At 45.0% G+C, this 25,415-nt stretch overlaps 2 protein-coding genes and 1 long non-coding RNA gene across 3 annotated transcripts; 2 read left to right on the top strand and 1 right to left on the bottom strand.

Moving 5' to 3' along the window:
* Positions 1–1,107: 1,107 nt before the first annotated feature.
* On the top strand, positions 1,108–14,816 carry PABPC4 (poly(A) binding protein cytoplasmic 4; the record flags this gene model as incomplete). Its single annotated transcript, XM_083751739.1, has 15 exons — positions 1,108–1,300; positions 4,241–4,434; positions 4,827–4,942; positions 5,381–5,520; positions 6,342–6,436; positions 6,983–7,120; positions 7,744–7,839; positions 8,765–9,037; positions 9,386–9,473; positions 10,046–10,165; positions 11,146–11,273; positions 12,555–12,648; positions 13,335–13,465; positions 13,576–13,674; positions 14,457–14,816. 14 exons carry the CDS (start codon positions 1,108–1,110, stop codon positions 13,660–13,662), a joined length of 1,893 nt encoding a protein of 630 aa, XP_083607865.1. The 3' UTR covers positions 13,663–13,674; positions 14,457–14,816.
* On the bottom strand, positions 14,523–17,746 carry LOC310850472. The gene is made up of 2 exons (XR_014567352.1): positions 16,319–17,746; positions 14,523–15,952 (listed from the first exon to the last, which is right to left on the bottom strand). It is a non-coding gene; the product is annotated as an uncharacterized lncRNA (long non-coding RNA).
* Positions 17,747–17,837: 91 nt separating this feature from the next.
* On the top strand, positions 17,838–24,956 carry PPIE (peptidylprolyl isomerase E). Its single transcript, XM_083751893.1, has 11 exons — positions 17,838–17,931; positions 18,043–18,141; positions 19,568–19,611; positions 20,260–20,286; positions 20,724–20,805; positions 20,952–21,052; positions 21,608–21,731; positions 23,355–23,540; positions 24,477–24,619; positions 24,716–24,785; positions 24,822–24,956. Exons 1-10 carry the CDS (start codon positions 17,901–17,903, stop codon positions 24,782–24,784), a joined length of 906 nt encoding a protein of 301 aa, XP_083608019.1. The 5' UTR covers positions 17,838–17,900; the 3' UTR covers position 24,785; positions 24,822–24,956.
* The last annotated feature ends 459 nt before the right edge of the window (positions 24,957–25,415 follow it).

Raw genomic sequence — 25,415 nt, 5'->3', positions numbered from 1 at the left:
TGGCTGATACTTCTTTGCCTGCTTGTCTGTCTTTGCCTCTAATAACCCCCAAATCTGCCTCGTGATTTTTCTTCCCCCCTCAATCGTCTTTGGTGTGTCTTTTCCCCCTCAACACCCCCCCCCCGTATTTATTCCTATTTATTTTCACCTCGCCTCCAATCTCCTCACCTTCCGCCACCCTAGAATCGCTTTACCCCACCCGGCCCACCCAGAGTGGGTCGGAACCCCGTTTATTTTCTCCCCCCGTTCACCTTTCTTGAAGCCAGAGCCCAGGTTTGCCTTACTGCCTCCCCAATTCATTGCCGCCCCTGCGCCTCGTCTGCAGGTGGTTCTCTTGCCGCCGGCGCCCCACTTTCCGCGCACTTTCTCCTCTCCTACCGCTACCCTTCGTTCTCCCTCTTAATGACTGCCGGTCTCTCGCTTCGTCTTGATCTGCTTGGCCTTCTGTACTGTTTTCCTGCCCTTTAAAAATTACTGAAGTTTTTTTTAAAAAAGAACTAAAGCCATACCAGGCCTTGGTAGATACATATTGTTGGCTTTTTAAACCAGATTTTAATCTGTGTTGCATAAGTAGTCTTATAGGGGCAACAGCTGTTAGTTATTAATTTAAAATGGCACAGGGTTATTGACCTCTGCTCCTAAAAAGTTACCTTTTTATTATCTGGAAGACAGGGAAAGAAGTTAATCCAAAAGTATTAAACTACAAGTTTAAAATACAATCCACAATTGCTCATTTTGCATGGGAAAGATATACGGGTTTTTTTAAAGGCAGAATTGGAAATTTCATTTTTAAAAATACATTTAAACAGCTTTTTGAAACATACCTATTTCAGGTCCCTTAACTTAGTTTTCTGTACAAATTTCCACCCAAATCTGATTCAGTCCTCTTATCAAGTCAAATATTAGTTATATTTTTGAAATTTGCACTGCTTTTTTCTCTTATAGCTGCTTTCCCTTATTTTCCAATACTTTCTAGCATTTCTTCAGCCTTTCCTCTTAGCTCTGACCCCATTCCTCTAAAAGCTAGTGAAGTTTTTAAAATATATATATATTAAAAAATACTTTAAAAAAAAGTTTAACATAAGCATCTGGGCCTCTGAGTGAAAGATGAACACAGCTGCTAGTAGCTACCCGATGGCATCTCTGTATGTGGGTGACCTGCACCCTGATGTCACAGAAGCCATGCTGTATGAGAAGTTCAGTCCTGCGGGTCCTGTGCTCTCCATCCGTGTCTGCAGAGACATGATAACCCGTCGCTCCCTAGGATATGCATATGTTAACTTTCAGCAACCAGCTGATGGTAAGTACAGTATGGGGCAAATCAAGATTATTTCTTATGGTATCCCAAAGTTTGCACTCTGCACACACCACTTGTTTCTCACCATTTCCTTCCAGCCACGTGGTCTCCCAGAAACAAGCACTGGCTGAAACTAGAGTTGTCTGAGCATTGCAGTCTACAGGGGAAGGAACTAAAGGAGCCTGCAGTTAGGCAAATGAGCCCAACAGTTGTAGGAAGTTGAGAATAAAAAGCAGTTGGAAGAGCTGCAGTACCCTAATGACTGATATACAGAGTTTTGGTGAGAGAGCATATTGGCTACCCAGGAATGAATACTGTGTGAGAGAAGCAGCCCTAATGTAATTATTTCATGTAAGTTCACGGGGGAACTTTCTGCATTGAAAAGCTGGATATAAATCAAATAGATAAATGCATGGGTACATCACCTGGAATTCTATTTTGTGGAAGCTCAACTTGAATATGATGGAGGTTTGTAGAGAAAATGAAAAGCATTTTCCCGTAAGTGATTCAGAAGGCTGCCAGTCCATTTGCTACAGTGCTGTATAAATATGACTTCAAGCATGGGGGAATGTTTATTTTACAACAGCATCTCAAAGCCCATGGTCACATGCTCCTAGGGAACCTCTGCAGGGCAAGGGGTCCAGCATATTTACGGTGCAACAAGTGCTGTGGTGCATGCCTACTTCCAACTGTTCATCTCCTTTCAGCTGCAAGTGGTGTATTCTAAGGGTTGCTGTGCTTGCCAGCACATGTCTTTGGAGCACCTCTTCTTGCTATAAATAAACGCTGCCAAATTTGACTAGCTGGGCTGTGGTGCCACTTGAAATGGAATTCTTTTGGTTAAAGCAACACAACTGAATCTTCCCTTTCAACTAAAATCATGGTGCCTCCCCCCCCCCTTTCGGCAAGTGATTGACAGTAAGGGAATGGAATGAGGGTAAGAGTCCTTGAAAATTTCAGCCATCGCTCACTCTTGGGTAGTGTTCATGTCTTGCTCAGTAGGTGCTTTCAGTACCACCTGCCTGGTAACGTGACCTGGAGTGTTGGTGGAAGCAAGCCACCCCTTAAGCACTACTCGTGACAACCCTGGTCTGCATCATGCTATGATGCAATGGGCAACTTGAAACACTAGGCAACAACAGCAGGTGGTCAGCCAGTGAGGGTTAATTTTTAAGGGTTCTGTGTAGTATTTTGGGCATACTTGTTGAGAACTATTTTTGGTAAAAGGGGAAACTTATTTGGGAAGGCACTGAAATGAATTGATGGTGAAAAAGACAGCATTGCCTCCCCCTTGAGATGCAGACAGTTTAATATTAATAAGGACATGCATTTTGAGGTAATAGTCAAGAATGATGAGTGATTCATTAAATTAGCTAACTTTTCCCACTCAGTCTCCCTATATTTAGAATATCAGGGAAAAGAAGCCACAGGTGTTTAGTTCAATTTGGCCAGGCAGCTTTCTAATTTTGTAGGTGAGGTCTTGGTAAAGAAGGCATATGATTAGCTTCGTAAAGAGTACTTCTGGGGACATATGTGAAATCTTAAGCCTGTATTCATTCATTCTCTCTCCTGATTTCTGCTGCCCGTGCTCCCCCCTGCTTTACCTGGGCTCTTTTTTAGGTGAGGCAGCCAGGAAAGCCCTGCATGGGTTCCTCCCCCACCCCCAGTTGGGACAGTTTTGCCTGTTAGAGGCAAATAGGTGGGTAGCATATCAGGTAGCACATTCTCATTCTAGCCTCAGGCTTGCCTGCTCTCTCCTTCCTGCTACTCACTTGGCGTGCAACTGAGTCCCAAGCCTCTGAATTTTATGAACAGGATCCTGGTGTGTATATGTCATCATCCTTTTAATATGCTACTCAGTACAGAAATAGAATCCTGAAGGAGGATTAGAGTGAGTTAAGGGAGAGTCTACATTGCTGAAGCTTTAGAATATGATGGATGTGATGCCCTACTTAGTTCGAGTAGGACTTCTCTGATTCTGTATTGGCATTTGGTGGACATACATAATAATGCCTGAATGGCGAAGAAAGCAGTGATGCTGAAGTACACATGGTAATACCAACTTGGTTCCAAGTCTCTTGTTCCTGTTTATAAAAAAAAACCTGGCACTGGCAAGTTTTGGATATGCACCAAGCATGTTTCCTGCCTGGTTAGGGAAAATCTTTTCATCAGTATGCTAGTTACTACATACACTAGGTGCAGTATTTGCACTGTGCTCTTGGACCTGTCCATATTAGTGCTGATGTACTGAATTACCTGGGACGTGGGTGGCGCTGTAGTCTAAACCACTGAGCCTTGGGCTTGCCGATCAAAATGTTGGCGGTTCGAATCCCTGCAACGGGGTGAGCTCCCATTGCTCGGTCCCAGCTCCTGCCAACCTAGCAGTTCAAAAGCATGCCAAAAAGTGCAAGTAGATTAATAAGTACTGCTCCGGTGGGAAAGTAAACGGCGTTTCGTGTCCTGCTCTGGCGTCGGTGTTCCGCTGCGTCAGAAGCAGCTTAGTCATGCTGGCCACATGACCCGGAAAAACTGCCTGTGGAGCGGACAAACGCCAGCTCCCTCGGCCTGTAAAGCGAAATGAGCACTGCAACCCCAGAGTCGTTCGCAACTGGACTTAACTGTCAGGGGTCCCTTTACCTTTACTGAATCACCTGCAGAGGTCATAGTCAGTATTGGCAATAGTCAGATGTTGAGTATTGCATAGATGTGCATGTACATAAATACACCTTTCCACCCCTTCTCCCAGTCTTCAGGTGGTTTGCTGCTTAGCTGAAGGAAATATTTATTTAAAATACAAATTATCAAAAAAAAAGGTTGCCCAAATGTGTGATGTGGTAGAGAATGAATGTCCAGAAGGTTGACATTATTTAGAGACACCTGCTTGTGAAGGATTGCTTCCCTTTTTCTCAAAGGACAGTCTTTTTATTGCTTCTCATCCTACAGCTGAGCGAGCCCTGGACACCATGAACTTCGATGTCATCAAAGGGAAACCCATCCGCATCATGTGGTCTCAGCGTGATCCTTCCCTGAGGAAATCAGGTGTAGGGAATGTCTTTATTAAGAACCTGGACAAATCCATAGACAACAAGGCACTTTATGACACTTTCTCGGCTTTTGGGAATATACTTTCTTGCAAGGTGAGACTTTTTATCTTCCCAGGATTCCAGGAAGATCTGCTTATATGTATTTTAACATATCATGAGGTAGTTTGGGTCTTAAATGCATGTAAAATGGAATAGGATTTTTGTGTGTGTGAAAGTTAAGTTACAATATGGAAATCTAGTAAAAAGATCGCTTAAATGATCTGGAGACAAGAAGTTCTTGCCAGGTGTTCTAACTGCATTTCATTTCATTTCCTTGATTGGAAACTTTGCTTAGACACTGACCAACAGCTCTTGTGATTTCATTCACAATTTTGGTGCAAAAAACCTCAGGTTTTTTGAAGCTCAGTTCAGGTGAAGAGAAGTGAGCAACCCAACACCTTGGGGTGCTGGTACATGCTATTCAGTTCTGCCCAATTGCCTTGCAGGTGGTGTGTGATGAGAACGGCTCTAAGGGCTATGCCTTTGTGCACTTTGAGACACAGGACGCTGCGGACCGGGCCATTGAGAAGATGAATGGCATGCTGCTGAACGACCGCAAAGTGTGAGTGTCTCGGCCAGAAGCAGCGGCAGCCACCGCATGAGCCGTGATGCATCTCAGTATTAACCCACAAGGCTGCTGGTTCTCCTGGCCCAGCTTTGGCCTGCTGCCTCTCTACTCCAGGGCTGGTGAGTTTCCCTGCCCGAGCCACAGCCTACTCCCCCTGGCGTAGGGGCCTGCCCCTCACTTTCTGCCTCCCTGCTGCTGGGCTTAGTTGACTCCCTTCTGGTTTGCCCTGTTGAGTAGCACTGGGTGGGTGTTTTTGTGATGCTGCTTCCATATCAGGACTGGATTTTTCCGCTTGGTCGTTTACCCTATTTCTTTCTGCCCTTCTCACACCTACCTGCTGCCTGTTTTTTGTTGTTTTTGCTTTAACCTTTCTTTTCCGTTGTTGGCAGGGGAGCGTTTTTCATCTTAGCTTTTCTTCTTTTCCCCATCCAGATTTGTTGGGAGATTTAAATCTCGTAAAGAGCGTGAGGCAGAATTGGGAGCCAAAGCAAAGGAGTTCACCAACGTCTACATAAAAAACTTTGGGGATGACATGGATGACGAACGGCTGAAGGAGCTTTTCAGCAAATATGGTAAATATTCCAGCAGCAAGTTGTTAACATTCTGAAGCCATGATAGCTGGTACCATTTTGTTCACTCATTTTTGAACTTATCATCTAGGCTCTTGGGTGCTGTGCACATGAAGCTTCCTCACATAAGGACAGTCAAGAGTTTGGTTTCAAGAAGCCACAGTGATCCCTTACAGCTAAGCCAAAGGCTGAAAGAGCTGAAAAGACATCCTTGAGTGCAGGGGGGCATTCTTCCTACCTTCTTCATTGCTGTTGCTTTTAAACTATCTGAACCTGGAGGGTGTTAGATATGCTGAACTGATAGTTTTTAAAAAATATGTATATATAGTTTGTCATCATATTATGTTTCATTAACTAAGCTTTTATGTATTACATTGTTTATGACTTCACCTTTTAGTATTTACAATTCCCCCCGCTCCCATTTTAAACTGACTTTATTTTTGTTGTCGTTCTGGCTCTTTGATTATCTATCTATGTGCTCACTGGAGCAAATTAATATAGAGAGAATTGAGAACTTATTTTTCAGCACTTGGTGTCCTTTTTGAGAGCAAAATTGTTTAAATTCTTTTGCGTGAGATTATCTAATAGTTCCTGGCAATAAAATATAATAAAGCAAAAAGGAAAGAAAGATTGCAAAGCAGAATAAAATAGGGTGTTTCTCCTAGGAGATATTGTAAACATTGGGTCTCAGCTTGGCAAATTTGAAGCATCATTGTTGAGTTGGTGTTTGGAATAATCCATTGGCTACAGGTTTTCATTTTGAAAGCTCTTCCTTGAAATTTTGCTGTAAGCTACCTTTGCTAACTCTCTTCTTCTGGTAATAGGTAAGACTCTCAGCGTTAAAGTCATGACAGATCCCACTGGGAAGTCAAAAGGCTTTGGTTTTGTGAGCTTTGAGAAGCACGAAGAAGCCAACAAGGTATATGGGTTACAGTATATGCATTATCTCCTTCTGGATTGGAAAATAGGCATTCAGCAAATGTTTATGGGTGGCACCCAAACACAGAGCCAGTCTTATGCCTTGGAACTATTTTCCACTATCTGTCAGCTGTTCTCCTGCAACCACAAAACAAAGTGGTTTTGGACTTTAAAGGGTTTTATTTATGGTTAAAATGTGGTGGCTCTGCAATTATTTTTAGGGGTGCATATGAAAAAAAGGAGCCCACTTTAGATTGGGGGTTTGGATGAACCTTGCCCTTTGCTTTCAGCCCAAAGGGTAGCCTCACTCTGGTTTGTTTCATGTAGCTTTGCATGTCTCCCCGTTGACTGATGGGGAAATCAACGCACGGCTATCCCTTTTTAATTTTTGGCAGAACTGGAAGATGTCTGCCACTACTGAGTGGATGAAGCCTGCCAAATTTTAGATGGGGTTGTTAGTCCAGGAGAAGAAATAGGAGTGTTAATAAGTGTGTTTGTAACCAGTTCAGCATCTTAGAGACATTTACTCTTTTGAAATCCCTTACAGGCAGTGGAAGAAATGAATGGAAAAGATATCAATGGGAAATTGGTGTTTGTGGGCCGGGCACAGAAGAAAGTGGAGCGCCAGGCAGAGCTGAAAAGGAAATTTGAGCAGCTAAAACAAGAGAGAATCAGCCGGTATCAGGTAAAAGGAATATGCTCCTGATTTGATTAGGTTTCTAACATCGCACATTTGTGGAGTGGAACCGTTATGGTGTGTTTTGTCTTAGATTGCCGTCTGGGCTCTGTTCTCCTTGTACATTCTCTGTTGTGTCAAATAAGGTGGACACTGTCAAATTAAACAGTGACACTTAGTGGGATTGGCCACGTGTGAAGGTTTTGGTTCCATGAGTAGCAGCTATCAGCTGAAGGTCCTGTTTGAGTAAATTCAATACTTGGATGGTAGTAACAATACGTGGGTTGTATATAGCATAGAAGAAAGTCAAATCCAGGGAAGGGGGCTGATGTGAGTTGCATCTGAATCTTTCCCGCTCCTTGCTGTGAGGTGCAGGCCTGGGGACATGTGATGCTAAAACAATGCAGAGGAAATCCAGGCAAGTTTATGTTCTCTTACAAGAGACTTGCCTCTACAACTCTGTAACATTTCAGGGGGGTTTTTTTGCCTTCAGCAGGTGATGGAACATTATTTGTTTGTAAAGATCAATCAGTATGTATTGGCTTTGCTTGTAGTTTACTGCTTGTAAAGATGATTTATTGTCCCCTTCTGCATTGTTACTGTGGCATGCCAATTTCTTCTCTCTGTTTTAGGGAGTTAACTTATATATTAAGAACCTGGATGATACAATTGATGATGAGAAACTGAGGAAGGAATTCTCTCCTTTTGGGTCTATCACAAGTGCCAAGGTAAAGACTGGATGGAATTTAACAGACACAGAGTAAGGCTTCATAACTGAAACTCCCTCAAAAGTAGGAACTGTTGAGGAATCTGCCTAAGGGTGCAATCCTAAATATATTTTGTTAAGACCTGCTGAACTCAGTGGGACTTAATTTCAGGTAACCTGCTTTGGATGGATCTTGTCCATAAAACAAACCTTGTTTGTGCTATGTGTTGAAACCTCTGGCTGCAAGAGGATAGTGAAATTACCTGCAGCTTTGCCTCTGATGATTGTATGATCCATGCTGCTGTTGTTGTGAGAGGGTTGCACCTGAATCTTTCCCAGGCCTGGCAGAATATGTGTAGGTCTGGGGACACATGGTGCTAAAGCAATGCAAAGCAAATCCAGACAAGTCACTTCTCTCTTTGTTGAGGTCTTGTCTCTACAACTTTGCAACATTGGGCTTATGCAGGGCAGTTTCCTGGGTTAAGTTCAGCGGTGCTATGCAAATCACATGATGAGGCATAGGGGTACCTCAGGTTCTGCCATTTGGGTGTTAAAGCCTGCGGTGGTCCTGTGGTGGTTTTCATCTGCACTGTTAATTAGCAAGTGATAGATCAGGGATAAAGTTACCATCCATGTGTGAACTAAGGGCAGGGAGAGGGCTGGCTGGGGTTATTGAGCAAGCCTGCTTCCAAAGTGCTATTCTTATATGTCCTGTTTGTGGTTACAAACTTATCCCTTGCAGAAATACAGTGGGCAGAACTGTTTGCAGAGTGGTGTTGCATGAATTCTCTTAACAATGGGGCTCCTCTAACATTGCCATCTTGAGGTGTTTCCCCACCCACCCATGGCAGTGTTCCCCCAGCTCAGGCAACTGATGACGCAGCATCAGTGTAGAAAGCATGAGGCTTTCTTTCCCTGTGTTGCTTTTAAAAACTACCTTTGTTTAGGTGATGCTGGAAGATGGGCGAAGCAAAGGGTTTGGCTTTGTCTGCTTTTCCTCTCCGGAAGAGGCCACCAAAGCTGTAACGGAAATGAATGGGCGCATTGTGGGCTCCAAACCACTATATGTTGCGTTGGCACAGAGAAAGGAGGAGCGGAAAGCCCACCTCACCAACCAATACATGCAACGCATTGCTGGAATGAGAGCCCTGCCTGCCAATGCCATCATCAATCAGTTCCAGCCAGCTGCAGGAGGGTATTTCATGCCAGCTGTGCCCCAGGTAAGTCCCAGCAAAAATGGGTTGTGGCTCTTCAAGGATTATAGCTACTCTGTCCAAAATACTAGCTTTGATACATGATCCGTCTACGGCATATTAAACTACCTGAAATAAGCAAAACTATCACCTTTTAAAATTGGTAGGTTCTTGGTCACTGGAGAATGAAGCATACAGGATATTTCCCCCCACTTTTCCTGTGAATTGGGGGTTGGAACATATGAACAGGGGCATTTAAACCTGCTTAAGAACCATTTATCAAGTTGTTTTGAGACTTTTTCCTTTGTCTAAAGCAACTGATAAATGTTAATAGTAATTTTGCAATGTGACTGCATGCCCTGCTCTGCTTTTCAGGCTCAGAACAGACCCACTTACTATGCACCTAATCAGATGACTCAGATGAGGCCTAACCCACGCTGGCAGCAAGGAGGGAGACCTCAAGGTGAGCATGAAGGAGCCACTTGGACCTTGGAGGCAGGAAACCTTTTCTCTCTCTCTCTCTCAAGGGCCACATTTATCCTTGGCCAACTCTGGGGGGTCACATTTCGGTGGTGGGTTAGTGTGGCCATCCCACATTCTCACATGTGAAGACACCACATGTATACAAAAAAAGGAGCTGTCCTGTGCAGATCAGCTGAGGAAATGAAGTAGGGAGGGGGCTGTTTGCATCCCCATCAGGCTGCTGAATCCACCCACCCTGTGCTGTATTTGTTTTTTTCTTTTTTGCCCCTACAGCCAAAAATAGTCTTGTGTGAAGGGGGAAGAAACATTTGCTTGGGGCAGCCTTATCAGGCCCCTGAGCCAGGAGTTGACCATCCTTGTAAAGGCAGTCATCTCCTTTTTTTGATCTACCAGAATATGGTAGCCTGGCAGAAACTGAGTGTCACAAATGTCTAATCCCTGTGGTTGTCCTTGCCACAGTTTAGTTCAGTAGTATTGTCCTACTGTGATTGACCAGTAGCTTTGTGCTCTCTTTATCTCTCTGCCTCCCCTCCCCAAAAAAAACCACTCCAGGCTTCCAAGGAATGCCAAACACTATGCGCCAGTCTGGACCAAGACCAGCCCTACGCCATCTGGCTCCAGCGAGCAATGCTCAAGCCTCCCGTGGCATGCCTGGTGCAACCCAAAGGGTTGGTAAGTGACTGGACTTGCAGGGTTTCCTGCTGGTTTATAGAAGCTGATTTGGAATGTGGATAGAAGGTAGATCATTCTGTTTTCTGGTGTGTGCAAAGAGTGGTGGGCTTCTGCTGCCCATTCTGAGGGCACCTGATAGCATTGCATGACACTGACAGTAAGGTAGATGGGTCTGTCTATAGACATTTTGGTAGCAGAGAATTTTAGTCCTTGCACTTAAAGGTAAAGGTACCCCTTCCCATACGGGCCAGTCGTGACCGACTCTAGGGTTGCACGCTCATCTCGCTCAAGAGGCCGGGAGCCGGCGCCGTCCAAAGACACTTCCGGGTCATGTGGCCAGCGTCCTTGCACTTAGTTGATCATTAATTTTGTAACCTGCCCTTCATTCCCAAAGGAACCCAGGGTGACAAACACTTAAAAGACAAATCTTATAAGAATTGACAGATAATAGCCCCAGTTTCAAATAAACTTGCTTAACAGGACTAGGATTGGGGACACCAGGCTCAAATTCTGCACTCAGCTGTCAGTCACAGTCTCAACTTGCATGTCACATTAAAGTTAAGCCATAATTTAAAAGAATCTGCATGTTAATGTGACTGAGCAGTATGCACCAGCAAATCGTGAACAGTGAGCCACAAACAAACCTTGGTTACCACTTCTCGTTTGGAGGAAACAAGCCATGAGCCCAGGTTCAGACAGTGTGACAGCTAGACTGTGGCTCGTTTTGTCAGCAGCAGGGGAGCAGCAGCACAGGAATGTGTGAGAGGCATGCATTACCATGCTGCTCATTCCTATTAAGCCATAATTTGCTTTACAATCTGGTCTAATGTGATCTGCAGTTTACCTGTGAAGATAAAGTGAGGATAGTGGGGCTATGTTGTCTTGAGCTTTTGAGAGGGAGGTGTGATACTGTTGACTTTTTTTTATAAAAAAAACCTTCTGATTCTCCATTTTTTATCTCTTTTTTAAAAACATCCTAGGGGTTCCTGCCACAGCTCCAAATTTAGCGCCTCGACCACCTGTAGCTGCGCAAGCTCCAAGGGCTGTTCCGCCATACAAATATGCCTCCAGTGTCCGCAGCCCCCACCCAGCTGTACAGCCTTTGCAGGTAGCACAAGAAGCTTCACATGAAAACATCAGTGTTAGACTGCAGGGAATATCTGTGTTCTGGTTTTTCCTCTCGAGCTCAGGAAAGTCATGGTCAGGTCTTTCAGTCTCAGGCTGAAACAGTGTGTTCCTATTATGCTGGTTCAGGCCTGCTTTTCTTAAATTTAATGATGCAGATTGTTTTCTTCCCTTTGTTTGCAATGCAGCATGATTCTGAATCTCAACCAAATCTGTGGTCAGCAGGCAGTTTAGCAAGCATTCTGTATGTAAGCAACTGTTTTCTGTTTTGACATATAAAAATGGCATATAATTCAGACAGTTTGCCATAAACATGTACAGTCTGGGCAGAAATCAACAGTCCAGCTTTGTGCAGGGTAACTGAGTTAACCTAAAGAAACTCCTTCAGGTGCTTGCTCCACTAGCTTCAAGGGAACTGTGTTCTGTCTTTAGCATAATAGGACAGGGTGAATAAAACAATAAAGTGAAGTTACCTTGGGACTGTTGGTGCGGGCAGACTACTGCCAGCATATAACACCGAAGCTTAAAAGCTTGCAGTGGCTGTCCGATGTAATTGTGGGACAAAGTCAAGGTTCTGAATTTACAAGGCCCTTAATATGTTGGGTCTAGGATATCTTAAGGACTGCCTGATTCCTGACTCATCACAGTTATTTAGGGGAGTCTCTGTTAGTGGTTGTTGATGGCTCAGATGCATGATTTGTATCCACCAGAAACCATTATGCAGTATTGCTGCCCTTCCAGCTGAGATTAGACAGGCCCTCCTCCACTTGCCCTGTTGAGCTTCAGGCATTTGACAAAGACCTATTCCATCAGGCATTTTTAGGAAGCTCTGTTTTCCCAGCAGCCCCTTCCTGCTGTTGTATTAAAGAACCTCGCTGATAAGATTCAGGCATTTTCTCTTACGTCCCCGGTTTCAAAGTTTGAGGATTTTGAGAGAAACTTTCTCCCCAAACTATTCAGTGTGTGTTAATATTTGATTATGTAGTTCCATTCCCTGACTTTAACAAGTTCTTTCCAAAACTAAGATAGAGTTCTTGTAAGGAGGATATACTACTGTTGTGAACATTTTAGTCAAAATTATGACTTCTAAAAAGAGAACTTTCAGCATATAATTCTTTGATAAGTTTATTGTTTTAAAACAAACAAAGAACCAATTCCCTTTTCACTTCTTACTGTGTTGTTTTATTCATTAAATTTATATACCACCCTTCATCTGTAGATCTCAGGGTTGTTCACAACATAAATGTTTTCTTCTCTTTTACAGGCCCCTCAGCCTGCTGTTCATGTGCAAGGACAAGAGCCTTTAACTGCATCTATGCTAGCTGCTGCCCCTCCCCAGGAGCAAAAACAGATGCTGGGTAAGCCAATCCTTTCTATCCCTCTGAGATTTGGGGTCTTGTAAAAGCAAGTTTCTCTACAATATGTTAAGCACATGTGTACAGAAGTGACAGGGTACATAATAGCTTAATATCTTACTTCTCAGATTGTAAATGATCTGTACTGGAAAGCCATAGATTCTAGTTTGGTGGGGTGGTGGGCAACTCCCATGTATAGCTTTTCCTGGGAAGCTTCATAGAGGACCAATAGAGTCTTGTGTGTTGATATCCCATGGCACTTAATATTACGATTTAGGAAGATACCTGCTTTCTGTGTTGATTTCCAGTCACGGTCCCGTTGACACAGTTGATTATATTTCTATGCCGCTTATGTGTATTTTATGTTACATAACACCTGTGGCATCAACTCCCTACTGAAGGTTCCTTGGGTTGGTTGGAGGTGGGGCAGCACAGGTCAAATGGAGTCTCTCACCCTTCACAGTTCTTCCTCTGGAAACAGCTCCCTTATGAAGGGAGGGAGGGACAGGGCAGGTGGGAAAAGCCATTACATGCTGGCCAACACAGTGTCTCTCACCCATCATCTAGCTGACTAGATGGTACAGAAAATACCTTCAGACTCAAGGATCTCTTCCCCCTGCATTGCCCTGGCTGTGTGAGCCTGAAGTTGACATCCTTCCTTTTGACTGGCTTAACTTTTGCTTCCCTAGGAGAACGCTTGTTCCCACTCATCCAAGCTATGCATCTCAGCCTTGCAGGAAAAATCACAGGAATGCTGCTAGAGATTGACAATTCAGAGTTGCTGCACATGCTAGAATCCCCAGAATCCCTCCGTTCGAAGGTAATGGCTCTCCCCATTCTCTTTACTCTGCCGCATACATTCAAGGGGGAGTATCCTTCTTTTTGCTTTCTTTGGTGAGTGATAGTGAACCTGGTTTCTTCCTGCCCCAGGTTGAGGAGGCTGTGGCAGTGCTGCAAGCTCACCAAGCCAAGAAAGAAGCTGCCCAGAAAGTGGGCATAGTTGCTGCTACCTCGTAACTAGGGAGGCTGGTAAGTAGTCCAGCTAGCCTGGTTCTTCTCTTTGCTCACAGCTGTCACTTGCCTTTGAGAGCGGATATGGAGAAGCTGTGGATCTTTCTGTCTTGTATGTGCCAAAAAGCTGCATCAAGAAAGCAAGTATGGTTTGGTTCTAGGCTTACCTGATAAGGATTACTTGTCTTCTGTTTGCAAAAATGAATGTTAAAATTGTCCCAGGTTCCATGGGCTATCATTATATCCTTTAAAAGACCAAAACGTTTGCATAAAGATTCAATTGATAATCTCAAGTAATTACCGTATTTTTTTCTCTATAAGAATCACTTTTTCCCTCCTAAAAAGTAAGGGGAAATGTGTGCGCGTCTTATGGAGCGAATGCAGGCTGCGCAGCTATCCCAGAAGCCAGAACAGCAAGAGGGATTGCTGCTTTCACCGCTTAGTGATCCCTCTTGCTGTTCTGGCTTCTGAGATTCAGAATTTTTTTTCTTCTTGTTTTCCTCCTCCAAAAACTAGGTGCGTCTTGTGGTCTGGTGCGTCTTATAGAGTGAAAAATACGGTACTTAAAATCAATAGAGAATTTAACTTTAGCAGATTTCAGGGTTGATTCTGCCTCCCCTCAACCTGTACTTCACCTTGATCCATAATTGCTTTGCAAAGTAACCCTAAAATGTCTTCTATGTTCTTCTCAAAACCTGTGAGGTGCAACAACATACAGAATTACACTGTCTGAAGAGTGGGCAACTAGGAAGAAATTGAGGAACTAATTCAGCATTACAGCATTATTTCTCTCTTTATAGGTTGTAGAAAGCCAAATGAGCCCCCTGAAGAAACCACCTGAAGCTGTTTAGAAAATAACATTATACTGCACATTTCAATATCATGCAACATAATTCATTGCCAGTGTGTAAAAAAAGTTAATATGCCTTATTTGCAAAAATAAAAATTAAAGAAAAATCCTCTACTGCTTTTGGTTTCCAAGATTTAAATATGCAAGTTTTTCTTCTTGAAGCCAGGGTTGCAGCTACCTTGTCTTCCCATGAGCAGGCACTTATATTTTTCTGACTGAACATTTTCATTTGTGGTTCTTGGTTTTGATCAAACAATCTTGTTTGGAAAGTCTGGAAAGTGTTATCAATAAAATAATTAAAATATTTCAAGTAATTGCCCGAGTCTTCTTCAAGCCTCCTGATGATGTAGCCTCCAGGTTTCAAATTATTCTGAGTGCAAACCCCTTTAGGTAGGAACCCCGGTGAAAGCTGGGTTGAAGTGAAGGAATTATATACGAACACTATTGAGGGCGAATTCCTTTTGCTTCCCTTTATTTTCATGTTGCCACACAGCACCAACTTGACTGACATTAGCATTCTATTTTCAAGGTTGATATCTATTGTGATCACAAGCTGAACATGAGTCCACAGTGCAGTATAGCTTCTTTTTTAAAAGCCTCTGCAATATTGGACTGCGTTAACAGAAGCCTAGTGCCCAAATCTGGAGGAGAAAAAGTTTAATCAGAATGCGGCAGAGGGAGAGATTAGAAGCAGGGGTATTCTGTTGGCTCTGCTGAGAAACCAGATGCATTTTGGCTCTTAACTCTTACCTAGCAGTAGCCATTCCACAGGCTACCTCGAAGTGCTTCTAGCCCACCCAGTTATTTTAAGAAATGGTAACTGCACTAACTTTTTTCCTCCTCCCTCCCTCCCCCCCCCCCTTTTGTGTCATGTCTTATAAATTGTAATCTTGAGAGCAGGTACAGATGTGTTTTACTGACATAAAGCTGGTCTAGCAGTCCACTTGATTGTGTGTCAGGCCACAGGTGGAATACTATTTATGGGCCTCACATTTTAAGGACACTGACATGTCTCCAGGGGAGGGTGAAGAGGGTGAGGGGCCTGGGAACCAGGTCATGATTGAAAGAGCTGGGAGAAGGTTACTGGAAGATGTGATAGCAATCCTCAGTGGTCTGAAGAGCTCTCATGTGGCAGACTAGAACTGTTGGCTTAAACATTACAAGAAATTTCCTAATAGTAAGTGCTGATGAACAGTGGAACAGTTACATATTGAAGGAAGTCAATATGTGTATACGTATGTAAAGATTATTATGATGGCATGGTTTTCTTTGTAGGCATGTTGTTGTTTTTGCTTAGTTTTTCTTTTTTTGGATTTTATGTTTGTGATTTTTGTTGTAATTTTGCATTGAAAATAATAATAAAAAAAAAACAACCAGTGGAACAGTCAGTCTCAGGAGGTTTTGGGATCTCCCTTGCTTGGAGGTATTTAAGCAGAGGCCATATACCTGTTAGGTAAAGGTAAAGGAACCCCTGACCATTAGGTCCAGTCGTGACCGACTCTGGGGTTGCGGCGCTCATCTCGCTTTAGTGGCCGAGGGAGCCAGCATCCAGCTTCCGGGTCATGTGGCCAGCATGACTAAGCCGCTTCTTGTGAACCAGAGCAGCGCACGGAAACGCCGTTTACCTTCCCGCCAGAGCGGTACCTATTTATCTACTTGCACTTTGACATGCTTTCGAACTGCTAGGTTGGCAGGAGCAGGGACTGAGCAATGGGAGCTCACCCCGTTGGGGGGATTCAAACCGTCAACCTTCTGATCGGCAAGTCCTAGGCTCTGTGGTTTAACCCACAGCGCCACCCGTGTCCCTTATACCTGTTAAAATCTTGCAATTTACACCCTGGATTGGGATTAGATGATTTCCTAGTCCGCTTCCAACTACCAGCACTGCCCAGGCTGCTTGGGAAGCCTCTATTTTAGCTGTTTTGGGACTACAACTCCCATCGTCCCTAGCTAACAGGACCAGTGGTCATGGATGGTGGGAATTGTAGACCCAAAACAGCTGGAGGGCCGAGTTTGGCCATGCCAGTGTAACCTGAGAAAAGATACCCAGTCTCTGATATTTAAGACCTAAAGAACCACAGGTAGTTCTGCATGCCTTACAAATCTGTTTCTTTGTATCAGACCACTATGGAAACTGCAGAGGCCTTTCAGAATCTTGTTTGAAATATAGCTCAGGGCCCTGCTATTTTAAGAGGCAGAGGAATCCTATGGCATGCCCAAACTCTCCTGGGTGAGCTTATTAATAGCTCTTCGGATCCCCACCTATGCATTTCAACAGTGAGCAGATACTTTGGGAAAGAAATCAGTTGGCTACAGCGTAGGTAACACTAATGAAATTAACATTCTGTATTATTCTGTTCCTTTTGTCATTATAGAAGACAATTGTTCAAATGATCTAAGTTTGTTTGTTCAAGAAAGATAGCAAGAGGCGGCTACTGGGTCAGACCAAATGCCTCTCTAGCCCAGTGTTCTGTTCCCACAGTGGCTGACTAGATGCCTCCAGAAAGCTCCAAAACAGTTGCCCTCTGGAATCTGAAGGTAGCATATAGCCATCATTACTAGTAGCCATTGGTAAAATTGTATCCTGTGCATTTTATCCAATTTCATTTTAAAGCCATCTTAAGTTGGTGGCTATCATTTTCTGGTTTCCATACTTAGCTACCCATCTTCATTGGGTACCCCGATTTCTAGTATTGTGAGAGGAGGGAGCTCCACGTACTTACTTTACCACTAATCTCCTTCCTTAGCTGCCTTTCCTCCCTTTCTCTGAACTAGCTGCCCTGCTGTCAAGTTTTTAGCTTTGCTTGTTAGGAAGGTGTGCCAATCCTGTGTTTACATCGGTTGCCTTTTTCTGCACCTTTTCCAGTTATGGGCTTATTTGTGAAAAACGGAGTAATAGTATTTCATAGGCTGCCAATGGAAACATCTCTCCCTGCAGGCATGAACAGCTGCCTGTTGGGCCCCCGGGTGACCCACAAACTTTTGCTATACCTGTTGGTGATAGAGTCAGACTCCGGGTCCCTCTAGCTCAGTGCTGCCTACACTGATGGGCAGCGGCTGCCCAAGGTTTCAGGCAGGACGCTTGGAGAGATTCTAGTCCTCATGGCTCTCATCAAAAGGGCCGAAGTAATCGGAACATGGGAAGCCGCCTTATGCAGGCTCTTGGGTCCCCCCAAGCGCAGTGCTGTCCACGCTGACTGACAGCAGTGGCTCTTCAGGATTGCAGGCGGGGGTCTTGGTCCCGCCCACCTGGCCCTCTCTCCCCCCTCGGGCTGGGCACAACAGCGCTCCGCCCTGCCCGAGGAGCCCCGCTGCAGAGCGGCTTCCTGGGGCGAAGGCGCGCAGCGATGACGTTTTACTTCCGGAAAAGAGGATTGTGGGAAAGGAAAAAAAGATGGCGGCTACCAAGAGGGTGCTCTATGTGGGTGAGTGAGAGCGCTGGAGGCGGGGGAAAGGGGCGGCGGCGGGGAAGGGGGAAGGGGATGGCGACCCCCGGGACCCCCGACTTAAGCGCGTTGCCTTGGTGCGTCTTTCAGGCGGGCTGGCGGAGGAGGTGGACGAGCGGGTGCTCCACGCAGCCTTCATCCCTTTCGGCGACATCACGGATATCCAGATCCCCTTGGACTACGAAACGGGTGAGGAGGAGGAAGGGGGGCGCTTGGCTTCGTAGCTACAGCAGCAGCAGACTCGGGCGGCTTTCTAAAGGCTTTGGACTACAACTCCCATCAGCCTCGGTCCAAAACCTGTGGAGGGAGGAGTTCCCGGCGTTGGGGAAGGCTGAGCTGGAGGGCGGGGTTTTTCTCCTGCATCTTGAGCCGAGAGAGGATTCCTGCAGGTGGTAACTTTGCCATGCATGGCGTACGGGGATCTTCTCAGCTGCAGGGCTAATGCTGAAGGTGCAGGAGCTCTATCATGGCCACCCTCGGCATGCAGTGATTCCTGTTGCTTTGAAAAGCGTTTCCCTCTGGCGTGGGATATGTTTTTCCCCCAAATCCCTGCTTGCCCCCTGCAAGTGGGTTTGAAAATGGGCCCTGTGTGTTAGGGTGTGCAGGATGCCAGAGAGGATAGAGATCCTGCACCTTGAACAGTCGTGTAAAAGAGGGGAAACCACACCTGGCATGAGAAGCCGTGCCTATTGAAATGGCTCCGTTTGCATAGCTGCTCAAGATGCTGGAGCCCTGTCCTCTCTTGCATCCTCCTACTGGAGGTCTACCCGTGGAGAGCAGCGATGCTTTGGATTCCTAAGGAAATACTTGAATTTTTAGGCCACCACTTTACATTTGATATTGTATGCCTTGTGGGGACTCTTAATAGCAGGTGGCTCAGATGCTAAGACTTTTTCCAAACTGTGACAGAGGTGAGGTATCCTTAGGTTTAGTCTTGACAGCATAACATACTGTACTTGTTCTCAAATGAGACTCATGAGCTGCAACTGTTCATCGTAACTCCTGAATGACCCACTGAGTTCCTCTTTGGCTTTTTAGCTTCTGGTGTATGAGCTCCATAAACATTTTTTCCATAAATGAAATATGAAAAAGAATGTACCCAATGTTTTGCACCATCTATAATAATTTCACTCCACAGTGTTTGTTAATTATTTAATTGTGTTGTTCTGTTCCAGACATTTCGATCTTAGATTAATTCTAACCCATCCAGATGGGCAGAGTATAAATAAATTATTATTATTTATTTAGTAGTATTAGTTTAGCTCTGAATTCTTACTTCAGCATGATGCAGATTGGCTTTAGATCTGTACTTACAAATTGATCCTGACAAAAAACAGAACTTCTTATGGAGAACTTTTAGTCCATGATCTTTGTGGTTTCTTGCTTCCTATATTCTCTGAGAAAAAACAGCATCCAGGTGGTAGAATGAAAGTGAATTTCTGAGCACTTTACTCCTGTTCACTAAATGGTCTGCTAGTAACATGCCATTAATAAATTGGACGGGGCTTCTGAAATGTCAGTGTGAGACATTTTGTTTCTCTTTGCAATCTTGTGTTGATGTTTTTTGTCTGCCTTGGAGCCTTTGAGTGCTAACCTTTCTCTTGTATTTCTGCAGAAAAACATCGAGGTTTTGCTTTCATTGAATTTGAGCTGGCTGAGGTGAGGAATAGCAGAGGGGGCAGGTTTGAGGTGGATTTTCAGATTTGTTGAACTTTTCGTCATCCATTTTCCCTCACGTTTGCTGAACTGCTGGTGGGGTGGTGGTGGCGGTGGTGGTTAAAAAGGGTGCTGACTTGGGTAGTGGCTGGGTTTAATCAAAGAAGGAAGGGTTGGCATTGGATAATCAAGGTTTTTGAGGGCAGGGGAAACTTCTTGATTTTCCAGGAATATTTTTATAGTTGCTTGAATAATTAAAATTGAATGAGCAGCAGAGAGTAAATGTAAATGTATCTTGGGTCAGAAAGCAGTGTTTGAAGGCACCCTTAGGATTACAGTGGAACGGAAGGTTGTATTGCTTAACCATGCAGAGTCATGACTCTTCCTCATTACATTCCTGTTGCTTCAGTTAAATTTCAGAGCATGCAACTGTTGAAACTGTGAATGGGCAGAATTGTAGACTGGTGTTCAAAAGTGTATTTCTGTCTTTGTAAGCCTGTAGCGATAATGTGCCTGACTATCTGCTGCTTCTTGTGGGTCCTAGGAACAATTTCTCTCTCAAACTTAATACTTCTTGCGATAGGGACACCAAGCTGGAGTGAACTAGATGAGCAAGTAAGCACATAGTAAAATCTATATTTTTCCTTTTAGGATGCTGCAGCCGCCATTGACAACATGGTAAATTGATCTTACTTGCTTTTCTGGAAAGTTCAAATGATGCCCCTGTTCTGGATTCCATTTCATGGGAAGAAAGCAGCCCAGACACCTTGGGCCACCCTTCTGGGGTGCTTTACACAGCCTCCTCTTGCAAAAATGTTAGTTTCAGGTGGCCTTTGAGAACTAAGAATTGAAAGATCTGTTATCTCCTTGCTATTCATTGGCCTGATTCACACAACACTAAACCAGCTGTTTTTATTAATTAATTTATATACCACTTAATTGGCAAAGTGACTTCTTTGTCACCCAGTGGGTGTGATCTTGGGCTAGTTGCTTCCTCTTAGCCTAGTCTACCTCACAGGGTAGTTGCGAGTATAAAATGAAGGGGTGCTGCTCTGAACTCTGGCAGAAGGGTGGGATAAAAATATGTCATTAAATAATACTGTCCCCCTTTCTAGAATGAATCTGAGCTCTTTGGGAGGACGATTCGTGTCAACCTGGCCAAGCCGATGAGGATTAAGGAAGGATCATCCCGCCCAGGTGAGGCATGGAACTGAGATTGGTACCACAAGCCAATAGTCTTAGCTATTGTGTGTGAGGAAACCATTGTATTTTATACCTTGATGGCAAAAAGATCAATACTAGATTCTTTTTTCTCAAGAGCACCTTATGTTTCTCTTTGACAGTTTGGTCAGATGATGACTGGCTGAAGAAATTTTCAGGAAAGACGCTGGAGGAGAATGTGGAGGAAGAAGGGGCAGAGCCTGCCCGATCAGAGACCCAGGAGGTACATAGGCATTACCTTGGCTTGTGGTGGGAGCATGCAGCGCTCTGTAGTTGCAACATTTTTGGGGGGACATAACTATTGAGCCACATCTACACAGGGGGCTTCTTACTAATAATCTGTTTCACTTGCTGAGCACTTTCAGTCCCCCTTAAGTTGCAGAGTACCCCTGCACAGTTTAGCCTGCACAGCCTCTTTGCCTACCTGCACAATGGATGGTAGTGTTACGCCAGTGCACACCAGGTTGCCTAACAACTGAGTGCAGTTTGGAGGCATGGCATGCTCTTCTTCCACATCACACACACCTTAAGAGGGGTTTCTTTGCTTTCAGAGGTGGCAAAATTCACTTAGAGATCACAGCGGCAACAATAATAATAATAATACATTTATAAAGTGCTTTGAAGTATTTAGTTGCTTCCTGTACATTATCACAGTAATCCTTGCAACAATCCTGTTAAGGCTGGTCACATAGAGATAGCGGCTTTGCTGTGGTCGCTTTCAAACTCATGGTTGAGGTGACTAGGGTTTTGGACTTGGAAAAAGCTGTTTTTCTTCTAGGGTGAACCACCAGCAAAAAAATCAAGGGCAAACCCCCAGGTTTACATGGACATCAAGATTGGAAACAAGCCTGCTGGTCGATTGAACATCCTGTTGCGATCAGATATTGTACCTATGACCACCGGTAAGCTGCACACAGTTTCGGCATTGCACTGGGAGCTTGCGGGGCTGGGGGAGGGGGAAGCCCGCCGCCTGCTTGCAAACCAGGTCGGGAGACAGCGGGATGACGCGCTGCGCCTCCCCACTGTCCTCCAAGCTTGCGGAGCTGGCTGCAGGGAGAAGCGGGCTTCTCCCCGCCGCCAGCCTCCAAACCAGGTCGGGGGACAGCAGGATGGCGGCGTTCCACCTCCCCGCTGACCCCCGAGCTTGTGGGGCTCTCCTGAAGCCTGCATTCACCCCATAGGACGCACACACATTTCCCCTTCCTTTTTGGAGGGGAAAAAGTGCATCCTATAGGGCGAAAAATACGGTACCTCATTCAGCTTCGTTTTGTTGTATGAAATGAGGCTGTCATTAGGCCTGGGCAAAATGTAGCTGTCATTAGGCCTGGGCAATATATATTGATATATTGCCCAGGACTGGTATGAGGGGTAGACTGTGAATGTGGCTTCACTAAGCGGTATATTGCTAGTGAAACCTCCACTGCTCTCTTGTCCCTCCAGTGCCCAGCACAGTGAGGAAGAAACAAGCTGCAGCTGGTCACTGGAAGAAGTGGAACTCAGAGCTGTGGCAGGTTCACCAGTGTGAAACTGCCATCACGGTCTGCCCCTTATGCCAACACAGAGGGAGAACCAAGCTGCATCAGCCAGGTACCGATACAGCTTGTTCCTCCCTCTGAGTCTTTAAACTGCTTGGCTGAGAAGTGCGCAGCTGCCCTTGCCACAGCCAAGCAGTTTTACAGAGCCCCCAATCTGCCAGTGGCTCGTGCGAGCCAACATCGGAGTGGGAGCTCCATTAAACTGTAACCACGCACGGCTGAGGAAGCCTTGATCCTTCTCCTACTAGCATGCAAGTGAGTGGGAGGCTTTGCGCTCCCTGGCTGAGGTGTGTAAATAAGCCCCCATCCCTCCGGCATGCGTGCGTGCCAGATGGATGGGGATCTTGCTCAGCCGGGGGTCAAGAGTCTTTGCGCTCTCTGGCTGAGAGGGCTGTGCCAGTGAAGGTGGAAGGGAGCCCTGACGACGGAGTTTGCCGTCGCAGTGCTTCCTCTGTCTTTTGGCAAGGGAGGGTGTGAGCAAGCAGCATCTTTCTCATAGGAAAAGGAGGCTGCTTTCACCCACACCCACACGCTTGCTAGCGAAGCTGAAGGATCCCTGTGAACAGAGTCTGTCAGGCTCTGTTCTCAGGGACGCCTCCATCTTTGCCGGCAAGGAGAGGGCAAGCAAGCAACTTCTTTCTCCCAAGAAAAGGAGGCTGCTTGCCCACCACTCACACCTTGCTGGCAAAGGCGAAGGGAGCCTTGCAAACTAAGTCTGTCACAGGGCTCCCTCCATCTTGGGGAGTGGAGGGCTAGCTCAGCTGGGGGGACGGGAACCTTCATTGCTGAAAGCACCTCAGCTCCTGTGCAGTGAGAGCTGAAGTAGTCTCAACTAGGACCTCGCATGCTGGGGCCCATGCAGCTCTTTTCAACTGTGACGTTGGGCTGGTGATGTTGAAAACCTAATATCAGCCAGCCCTAGCTGCCATAAGCCGCTTCATTGTCCTCCTTAATTTTGAACTTTTCTGTTTTGACCCTCCTGGATTGCAGAGAACTTCCGCTGCCTGTGCACGCATGAAAAGGGCTTTGGCTTCAAGGGGAGCAGCTTCCATCGTGTCATCCCTCAGTTCATGTGCCAAGCGGGAGATTTTACCAACCACAATGGCACTGGGGGCAAATCTATCTACGGGAAGAAATTTGATGATGAAAACTTTATCCTGAAGCACACAGGGGCAGGTAAGTAACAGAGTTGCCGGGGTAGAGGGTAGAGGGTTTATTTGCCCTCGAGTTGGTCAGGCAGTTTGGAGTTGAGGTTCTCTTGATCTTTTGACTTGAGCCTCCTGCTTTAATTGCTGTGTTGTTTTGAATTATTTTATTGTGTATTTTAATTATGGATGCTTATATTTTAACGTTAGCATAACCACTTTATAATTTGTAAATGACTTAGAAGCCTATTTTGGCAGATGCATACATTAATGAATACTAATAATATCCAGCAGGTTTGTGCCAAGTTGGAGCATGCCCCAGTGTCAGCTCTGTGGTGGTGCAGGGATAGTTGGGGTGCTGTTATCCTCCTGCCTCTCTTCTCTTCACTCCAACCAGCCACCACCATCAAAGAGTCAAGTGGGCTTCCTAAGGCCATCTTGCCCAAGACACCTGGTCCCCCACTTCTTGCATTGAAGCTAGCTCTGCACAAAAGAATCCAGGTTCCTCAACACTGCTTACTGCAAATGAGGCAGAATTGTTTCTTTTACTTACCTTTATTCTAAGAGTGTTTGTTTTTACATAATCTTCCAAATTTCAAGTTTCCAGGCAAAGAATTAAAGGAAGTGGGAGCTGTTAGATTTTGGGGCAGGGTGGGTGGGGGGGAATATATTGCAACAATGCAAAGTGTGAAACGTTTATATCTCCCAAATGGTGGTAGTTGGCTTTTTAAAAATATATAATTAAATGCAGCTTTAGAAGACGCTACAGTATCTTCTAGTCTTCCAAAGCTGGAGGTGCAGGAGTTCAGCCTCAACTCCTTGTCTTGTCTTGTCACCTGTTCCCCTTTCCTCAATTTGTTATAAACATGCGCGCGCGCGCGCGCGCGCGCACACACACACACACAGATAGTTTTTTTTATTCCAGCATAGGAGGAAATTTAGGAAAGGATGGCTTGTGTCTTTGTAGGCTTGCTGTCCATGGCCAATTCTGGCCCCAACACCAACGGCTCACAGTTCTTCATCACATGTGATAAGACTGACTGGCTGGATGGGAAGCACGTGGTCTTTGGAGAGGTGACGGAAGGGATGGACGTGGTGCGGCAGATCGAGGTTAGAAAGCCAGAGGGATTGAAATGTCCTGGCACGTTTTTATTTCTTCCTTTAACCTGACTTTAACATCTGCTCCTCTCTCTCTTTATTATAAAGGCCGAAGGCAGCAAAGATGGGAAACCAAAGCAAAAAGTTATCATCTCGGACTGTGGTGAATATGTGTGAATGTTTGTGCAAGCAGAAGTGAACTGGAAATACCTAACGAAATGAGCAGAGCACCACATCACTTGGTTACAAAAAGTGTATTTGTATGTCCTTACTGAGATCTGTAGATTCTAAAGAAATCTATTTTGTACAGAACTTTTCCTCCTATAAATAAATTATAGCTATTTTTTTACACCTGGCATTTTAAGAGTTTAGCTTTTTAAACTTTTTGGCCGGTTCAGCCATGTTTGTCTTTCTGAACTACAATTAGAACTTTTTAGGTTAAAACACTATAGGCTTCTCTAACCGAACTCTTTCATCACAGGAAAAAGCCTCCCTGAGACATTGCAGGGTCCTTTTCTGGACATTTTCAAGAGATTGAAAAGGTACTGTGGAGATTCTTTAGATCTAGGAAAACCTGGCTCAGACCTGATGAGACCTGGTGCAGTTAGTCGACTTCAATAGATGTTTGAGGCCTTAACTTTAATATCCCAAATCTACAGTGAAGCTGTGGTTTGTCTTACCAGCCTAAGTCCTGTACCAAGAAGATGCCAGCATGGCCACCTTGTCCACCACTAAATCTGGAGAGCTGGTGGTTACATTCATATACAACGTTAAATGATAATCTAGTGTTTGTTTTCTTATTTCAATA

Source organism: Podarcis gaigeae (assembly GCF_964106915.1).
Source record: "Podarcis gaigeae genome assembly, chromosome: 8".
In the NCBI taxonomy this organism is placed as follows: Eukaryota; Metazoa; Chordata; class Lepidosauria; order Squamata; family Lacertidae; genus Podarcis; species Podarcis gaigeae.
The sequence above is the reverse complement of the archived record's forward strand: the minus strand, read 5'-3'. Positions and strand labels throughout refer to the sequence as shown.